The 7,992-nt window shown below is 51.0% G+C and overlaps 1 protein-coding gene across 1 annotated transcript; it reads right to left on the bottom strand.

Moving 5' to 3' along the window:
- Window positions 1-3,185: 3,185 nt before the first annotated feature.
- LOC133234032 (uncharacterized) lies at window positions 3,186-6,873 on the bottom strand. Its single transcript, XM_061394171.1, has 3 exons — window positions 6,640-6,873; window positions 4,029-4,314; window positions 3,186-3,421 (listed from the first exon to the last, which is right to left on the bottom strand). The coding sequence occupies exons 1-3, from the start codon at window positions 6,847-6,849 to the stop codon at window positions 3,186-3,188; spliced, it is 732 nt and encodes a 243-aa protein (XP_061250155.1). The 5' UTR covers window positions 6,850-6,873.
- Between the last annotated feature and the right edge of the window lie 1,119 nt (window positions 6,874-7,992).

The following is a 7,992-nucleotide window of genomic DNA, read 5'->3' as shown; positions in this document are numbered from 1 at the left end:
CTGAGGGGAGCCTGCTGCTTTTCCTGCCCCAGGGTCTGGGGTGGAGGAGAGGGGAGGGAGGGAGGGAGGTGGGAAGTCTTGCCCAGTAGGTTCTCCAGAAATCTTTTTCCGTGTGTGGTGGCAGGCAGGATGCATCCTAAGGCCCCCACCCATCTCAGGCCAACGGGAGGAAGAGGAGGACAGGAAAATGAACTGAGGGGAGGATGGTTTTCTTTTTTATAAATTTTTTTCTTATAATTTTCTAAATTTATTTTTTAATTGGAGGAAAATTACAATGTTGTGATTGTTTCTGCCATGCTTGTGTATGTGCTAAGTCACTTCAGTCATGCCTAACTCTTTGCAACCCTATGGAATATAGCCTACCAGGCTCCTCTGTCCATGGAGATTCTCCAGGCAAGAATACTGGAGTGGGTTGCCATTCCCTACTCCAAGGGATCTTCCTGACCCAGGGATCGAACCCGCGTCTCTCTCACGTCTCCTGAGTTGGCAGGTGGGTTCTTTACCACTCACACCACCTGGGGATTCTAGTTTCTGCCACACAACAATGCAAACCAGCCTAATTTTACATAGATCCCCTCCCTCTTGAGCCTCCCTCCTTCTCCCATCCCACCCTTCCCTCTAGATCATCAGAGTGCCTGGGAGGGCTCCCTGTTATACAGCAGTCTCTCACCAGCTATCTATTTTACACATGGCAGTGTATATATGTCTAGGCTACTTTCTCCACTCATCCCACTCTCTCCTTCCCAACCTGTGCCCACAAGTCTGTTCTCTGTATCTGCACCTCCATTCCTTCCCTCCAAGAAAGTTCATCAGTACCATTTTTCTAGATTTCATATGTGTTGATATACACTGTTTTTCTCTTTCTGACTTACTTCAATCTGTACAACAGGCTCCAGGTTCATCCATCTTACTACAACTGACTAAAATTCGTGTTTTATGGCTGAGTGATACTCCATTGTATGTATGTACTACAGCTTCTTTATCCATTCATCTGTCAGTGGCCATCTAGGTCTTTGCTTCCACATCCTGGCTATTGTACATAGTGCTGCTATGAACACGGGGGTACATGTGTCTTTTTCAATTATGGTCTTCTCAGGGTATATGCCCAGTAGTGGGACTGCTGTTGGTGGGAATGTAAACTGAATACAGCCACTGTGGAGAACAGTAAGGAGATTCCTTTAAAAATTAGAACTAAAGCTACCATCTGACCCAAGAGGGTTTTTCTAAAGAGCCAGGCTGCTGGATCACACAAGCTTCTAAGTGGAAGGGGCTAGGCCCAGCCCCTGCTCTTGGGGTCTCCCTTTCTTTAACCACTCTTCCGTGGTGGACTTGAGCCTTGACCACGGTGCTCCCTCCCCATCCCTCTTGTGCAAATGTTCTTCCAGGACAGCAACTCTCAACTGGGGGAAACTTTTCCCCCCAACAAGGGACATTCGGTAATCACAACTTGGGGAGTGGGGTGGACAAAGGGATGTCCCTGGCACTACATGGACAGAGACCAGGGATGCTGCCAGACAGCACAGGACAGCCTTTCATGACGGAGATGTATCTGGCCCAAAGGCTCACAGCGCTGAGCTTGGAAATCTGCTCTTGGTATTAATACTCTAGGTATGGCTCTTTGTGTCATCTCAAAATTTGATAAATGCTCTTGAATTGCCCACCAAACCTCCAAGGTGTCTGTAACAATCGACTCCCACAACGCCTAAGTTTGAACTTCAGCCAAAATCGAGGATACACATTTCTGAATTCTGAAACCTGCACTTCCCAACATCGTCTCCTTTTCTGTAAATTGCCTCCTTCCTGGCATTCACCCTTTCTTCTTTCCTTGGGGATTTCTTCTCCAAGTTTCCTGTATATCCTGCACTCAAGTGCTTTGTATCTAGTCCTCGTATTTCCACTCTTGTTTTGTAGCATCTTCTCATAGAAAATGCTGCCTTTGAGAAAGCTAATTGTCTGTTTTAACTGTCTTTGGCTTTCTCTGTCTTTTTAAAGTGTTTCCTATCCTAAGATCGTGAACATCATCCCCTGGGCTTTCTTCAGTTACATCATGGATTCATTTTTAAGGTTAGGACTTTCATGTTGGTGACCTCTTCTCATGACTGATATGACACAATGAATTCCCTCTTTTTTAAATATATATTTATTTTGGCTGCACTGGGTCTTAGCTGCTGCTCACAGGAGCTTTGTTGCGGCAGGTGGGATCTAGTTCCCTGACCAAGGATCGAACCCGGGCCCCTACTTAGGGCGCACAAGTCTTACCAGCTGGACCACAAGGGAAGCCCCAAGAAGCGAACTCCCTCTTTTTGCTGTCGCCGTGAAACTGTCACCCTGCCCTCCATCCACACTGTCCTCTTCTTCCCTCTGGTTTCAAGGGCAAGACCCAGTCCGCGCCCAGACTCTGCCTCACCCTCCCTGCTCATGGACTGTTCCCTCTGTCATCCAGGGCACACGGGAGCCGCACTGCCTGTGCAAGTGCCCGCCTGCCGCTGGTTCTCCGGCAGTGACTGCCACAGTCTGCATGCCTTTTCGGAGTCCAGCCTGGCAAAGAACTGACCCTCCATCCCCTTATCCTCCACCGCGGACCTGCTGCTGAAACGAGCCGATTCCAGCTTCCTTTCAGGTGTGCAAAAACACTCAAGGAATAATTGCAGTTCTACCTTCAGCTGCTGCATTCGTACACTAGTTATCAATTTAAGGTAAGCGATTCCGCACAAAAGTTAACAAGCAATGAAGTTTAATTAACCGGCACTGGAGGGGACCCTTAGGGGCCAGCACTCACTTCCCAGGGTTGATCAAGGCTCAGGAGTGGACAGCCTGCCCAGTCCATGATCTACTCCAGCCAAAGCGGCAGCAGAAATGGCAGCCATGCGGCATCTGAGCCCCACGTCCAGACCTGCCACCCGCGCCCTGACGGAGCCGCCCCCACCAGAGGCGGAGTGGATGGAAGGCAAGTTTCCAATCAAGGTTGCGCAGGAGGCCGCGGGGCGGGGCTTGGTGGTCGTGGAGGGGAGGGGCCTGGTGGGCGTGGAGGGGAGGGGCTTGGGAGTGGGCACCTGGAGGATGGTACAAAGAACACAGAAGGGTACAGACAAGCCAAAGCAGGCGGAGGGGATAGGAAATGCACAGAGGACGGGGCCGAGCCCCTAGGTGTGCCAACCAATGAGCAGGTGCATAGGGATTCTCGCTTAAGGCACAGGGCCAGCCGGGTCTGGGGGAAGACAAAAGTTGACAGTCAGGGACGCTCGGAGGAACTGGGCGGGCGCCCCGTTGGAGCAGGACCAGGGGTAGGAGAGCAGGCCCAACTCGAGGCCCTCAGCCAGGCTGCTGCCCGTCTCAGGGATAAGACTCTGTGGGTCACTGCAGGGTCCCCAAAGGCCACTGCCATCGACCAGACTTGAGGCGCCCCAGTGCCAAGGTCGGCCTTAAGAGTTCCAAGGTCAGTGGATCCAAGCTTGATTGAGGCTCTTTCCAGGCTGTGTGGTCTCAGGGAAAGCCTTCCAGCTCTCAGAACCTGTTTCCTTGTCTATAACACGAGATGTTCATAGGTACACCTCATTCTTCCGAGAACTGAGTGAAAACCATTATTCAGTGCTTTACAAATGAACTGGGGGGTCTGTCCCTGGTGGAAATCACTGTCCAATGGGGTTGGGACAGGGAGGAAAGGGGCGGTTATGTAAGAAAAACTCAAGAAACAGCCTGAGGGCAAGGTGACTGGTAGGGTCTTCCTGAAAAGAGGGGCAGCCCTCCACGTTGAGAGTCTCCAGGCCTGACCTACCAGCCTCATCAGTGGCTCCCACTTGGCAGACGTTTGAGGATCAGATTTTCCATGGAGATGACCTGTAGAAGGGGAAGCAGTGATCAGAGCTCCAGGGGGCATGCCCTTCCACCCCAGTGAAGCCAACGGGAACCTGGATTTGTGGATTTCAAGGGACTGGGGAAGGGAATCCCTCTTTCCTTTGTCCCACTTCGCAACCCTGCAGCCGCTACTTAACAGCCACACCATCCCCCTCACATGGGCCACCACGCACTTGCCTGGTCATGGTCCACTATCTCCCAGAGTCTGGAATCCGTTCCTCGGTACCTTCTTCCGGGATAGAGCTCCCACTTAATGGGCAACCCAGACACAAGCAGAGAGCTGGGGGACCTGGGCATCTGGTTGGGTAACTGCCACAGATGGACCGTGATGCTATCATCATGCTGGAGGGAAAGACGGGCCCCATTAGGGATGCTGAGCTGCACACACAACCAGGGTCCTGGATCCTCTGGCCCAGCTGGGGCGGGGGCACTGCCCGGAGCAGAGGTGGGATGGTCATGCTTTTAGAGTCCCACACCCAGAGTCTTGGCACCATCAGTTGGGGGTTTTGCCTGGACCTGAGAGGACTAGTTCTTTCCAGGCCTCCTCTCTGGTACCACCTCCCACAGACCTGCACCCCACCTTACCCCCCTGCACCCTGAAAAGTTAGCTTGTTTTCAGCCCATTAGAAACGTTTAGGCCTACACAGAGAACACTCTTGGCTGTCTGTCATGGCCACTTCCAAAGTTTTAAAAATTCTCTTTTTAAAAACAAGATATCCATAGAGCTCAGGACCTGGGAGTGAAGGATTTTCCCAAAAAAATATTTTGTAGTTTTGATCATGGCCATCATTACTTCTTATCACACACACAAAGAAAATCTGGTCAATGTAGAAAAGTATAGAAATGCAGGAAAGTCATCAGTCAAATGTAACCAAAGCTCCATGTATGATGCAACTATTGATTAAAGGTTATTTTACAGAGTTTTCTATCAAAGTATTTGTCTTCTTTTCTTTGTGATGAACACTTTTCCAAGTTAAGAATCTAGCCCTTTATCAGTCATACAATTTGCAAGTGATTTTCCTTAATCTGTTGTCCTACGATTTTTATGGCATGGGTTTTGCAAGAGGGATATTTTGAATTATGCAGCAAAATCTCTTTCCCTTTGGATTCTGGCTTTAAATCAGGTGCCAGCAAAGTATGGACCCAATCTGGCCCACCACCTGCTTTTGTAAATAAAGCTTTATTGCAAATAAACAAAAATGTCTTCCTTTGTGTGTTGTCTTTGGCTGTGTTTGTACTATGAGGGCAGAGTTGAGTAGTTGCTCTGAAGTCTTTATGAAAGCTGAAAATTTTTACTATCAGACCCTTCACAAAAAGTTTGCTGATCCTTGAATTAGATCACACTCAGAAAGCCATTTCCCATCCTAAGACTGCATGTGAAAACCCAGGTCTACTATTAAGAAATAATCATTTTAAAAATTGAAAACAATGCTCACTCTCCAGTTCCCTTCTCCCGCTCAAGGCTAAATTATTTGAAGAATCCATTGTTTTCCCACTGAACCTTTTGTATGCTTTTAAAAAACGTACTATTTTGTCCAAAATTTTCTGCATGCTTTATTGGGTTGGAGGTATGGGAAAGACTTGCAGTGTTCTCTACCAAAAATTTTCTGGATAGCCTATTTGAAGATTGTTAGGAAACATGTTGTGGTTAGGACTTCCCTGATAGCTCAGTCAGTAAAGAATCTGCCTGCAATGCAAGAAACCTGGATCCGAACCCTGGGTTGGGAAGGTCCCCTGGGGAAGGAAGTGGCAAACAATACTCCAGTATTGTTGCCTGGAAAATCCCAGGGACAGAGGAGCCTAGCAGGCTACAGTCCATGGGATCACAAGAGTCAGATCCGACTTAGCAACTAAAATAACAGCGAATTGCTTATTTAACACCTGGATAAATATTTACCATATTAGTTGTTCTTCAGTAGCTAAGTTGTGTCCAACTCTTTGTGACCCCATGGACTGTAGCAAGCCAGGCTCCTCTAACCTCCACTATCTCCCAGAGTTTGCACAAATTCATGTCCACAGAGTCGGTGATGCTATCTAACCATCTCATCCTTTGCCACCTCCTTCTCCTTTTGCCTTCAGTCTTCCCCAGTACCAGGGTATTACCCTGAAGAATTTATATTTCATCTCTCAAAAGTGGGCTGTGATCCCAGCCCCTAGTATAGGGCAGCGGTTTCCAATTGGATTATCCTTATCACCTGAGGAGCTTTTCAAACAGCTTTGCCTCCATCCAAGGCTCCTGAATCAATTCCCAAGGTTGGGTTCTAGGATACTTTGTCTCTCAGATGCTCTGTAGGCCATCCAGCTGGTGACCTGTTTCAGTGATTCACTTGTCTTGTGGTAGATTATTCCAATTTTGCAGTTTAGGAGTCTGAGCCAAGGTAAATTTTACACTGTTGGCCCACCCACTGCCTCTGGGTTGCAATGCTTTTGCTTGTGCTAGTCCTGTCTCCTTTCTGATCCTGGAAAACTCCTATGCATCCTGCAGGGCCCAACTGAATAGCCACCCTATCAATGACGCCTTTTCAACATGCACCAGCGGCAAGACTAGGCCCTTAGCTCACTGGTGCTCTCCTTCTCTCTTTCTCTCTCAGCCACCCCACGGAGGATCACATCACCTCTGGTCGATAAGCTCTGTCTGTGCCACTCCGGGCAGGGGCCTCTGGGGCCAGGTTAAGCACGCTCAAACCCACGCAGGCTGAGTTTTCCGGCGCCGGTGAGAACACCCTCTCACCTCTATTCTGGGCCCTACTGCAGAATGTGCAGGCCCCCATGAGCTGGAGTCGCGCGACACCACCGCCCTTTCACTGGCTCCCCTCCAGCCCCAGGACTCACAGTGCTCTCAGGGGCCCCGCTGCCCCGAGCTCGGTACGAGGGAATGATCTGCATAGCCACAGCCACCCAGATCCTCCCTTTCTCATCCTCGTAGACGCCAGGCCTCTGGAACCACAGGCAGCAAGGGGGCGATCCGACCGGCGGAGAAGCTTCGGCTTCCATCGCAGGGCTGACCCTCGGGGCCTGGGGCGCGCCTCGAGGCACACGTGGAGACTCCCGGGGCTCAGCCTCCTTAAGTAGATGGGCGTCTGAGTGGGGCGGGGCCAGCTACCCTTGGGGCGGGGCCAGTGACCCTCCCGCAGGGCCCGCACAGCCCGGCCCGCAGGGCCCAGTGAGTCCCAGGTTTGAGGATAGGAGGGGAAGATAAGGGGCGGAGCCAGAAGGAGAAGAGCTTGCCAGAAGGCCTGCTTCTGGGTCTGCCACCCGGAGGGCTAAAGAGCGTGAGTCTCAGGAACTAGGTCCACCCGCCTAAAGGGGCAAGGACTGGAGTCAGGAGCCGAAAGGGCCTGGACAGGTAAGAGACTCCCCAGGTACCAGGCCGGGCTTCTCAGGTTGCTCAGTGGTCAAGAATCCGCCTGCCAATGCAGGAGATGCGAGAGACAAGGGTTTGATCCCTGGGTTGGGAAGATCCCTTGGAAAAGGGAGTGGCGACCCGCCCCACGGACAGAGGAGCCTGGCGGGCTACAGTCCATGGGATGGCAAAGAGGCAGACACAACTGGGCCCGCACGCATTCCATTTCTCAACTAGAGACCGCCATCCCTACCTGACAGATGCGGAAACAGGCTTGAGAGGTTTAGTGGCAGGCAGAGGAGGAAGGTGAACCCAGCTGTTGCTGGCTTTGACGTCCGTGCTGTTTGTCGTCTACCTTGGCCAAGTCTTGCGGCTACGTGCAAGAGGCAGAACGAGGACTAGGGAGATTCAGAGTGGCTGCTGATGAAACGGTGGGGGGGCTCCAGGTGGAGGCTCTAAACACCTCCCCGTGGTGGTCCAGCGGTAGGGAGAGGAGGCTCCCATGAGCAAAAAGAAAGAAAATTTCTGATAGTGTAGCCGCTGAAAATGAACAGAGCTCTTCATTGATCACCCCTGCCCTGTCGTGTGCTCCATCCCAGGTCCCTTGAACCTGCACGGAAGCAAGACCACTGGCAGGCGATGAGAATGGAAATTTGGATCCTTGTCCTTCACCTGACTTTTGTCCATATCGTGTCTGAGATATGGCAGTATTTCCTGGCCAGGTGTCCATCCGTGGTGCCTGCAATTGGAAGGATTCACTCTCTGGGGTGGGTGTCACCAAAGTCTTTGAAAGC

Source organism: Bos javanicus, chromosome 21 (assembly GCF_032452875.1).
Source record: "Bos javanicus breed banteng chromosome 21, ARS-OSU_banteng_1.0, whole genome shotgun sequence".
NCBI lineage: Eukaryota > Metazoa > Chordata > Mammalia > Artiodactyla > Bovidae > Bos > Bos javanicus.
Note: the sequence above shows the minus strand (reverse complement) of the source record. Positions and strands in the feature narration are given on the sequence as shown.

Bases quoted from the DNA above. Each gene is read 5' to 3' on its own strand.
- LOC133234032 (XM_061394171.1), bottom strand. From the start codon at position 6,849: ATGGAAGCCGAAGCTTCTCCGCCGGTCGGATCGCCCCCTTGCTGCCTG. The intron at 4,315-6,639 runs GCGACTCCAGCT...GGACTCTAAAAG, and splicing joins TGAAAGGGCGGTGGTGTCGC to CATGACCATCCCACCTCTGC. The intron at 3,422-4,028 runs GTGCGTGGTGGC...GGAACTCTTAAG, and splicing joins AGTGGACCATGACCAGGCAA to GCCGACCTTGGCACTGGGGC.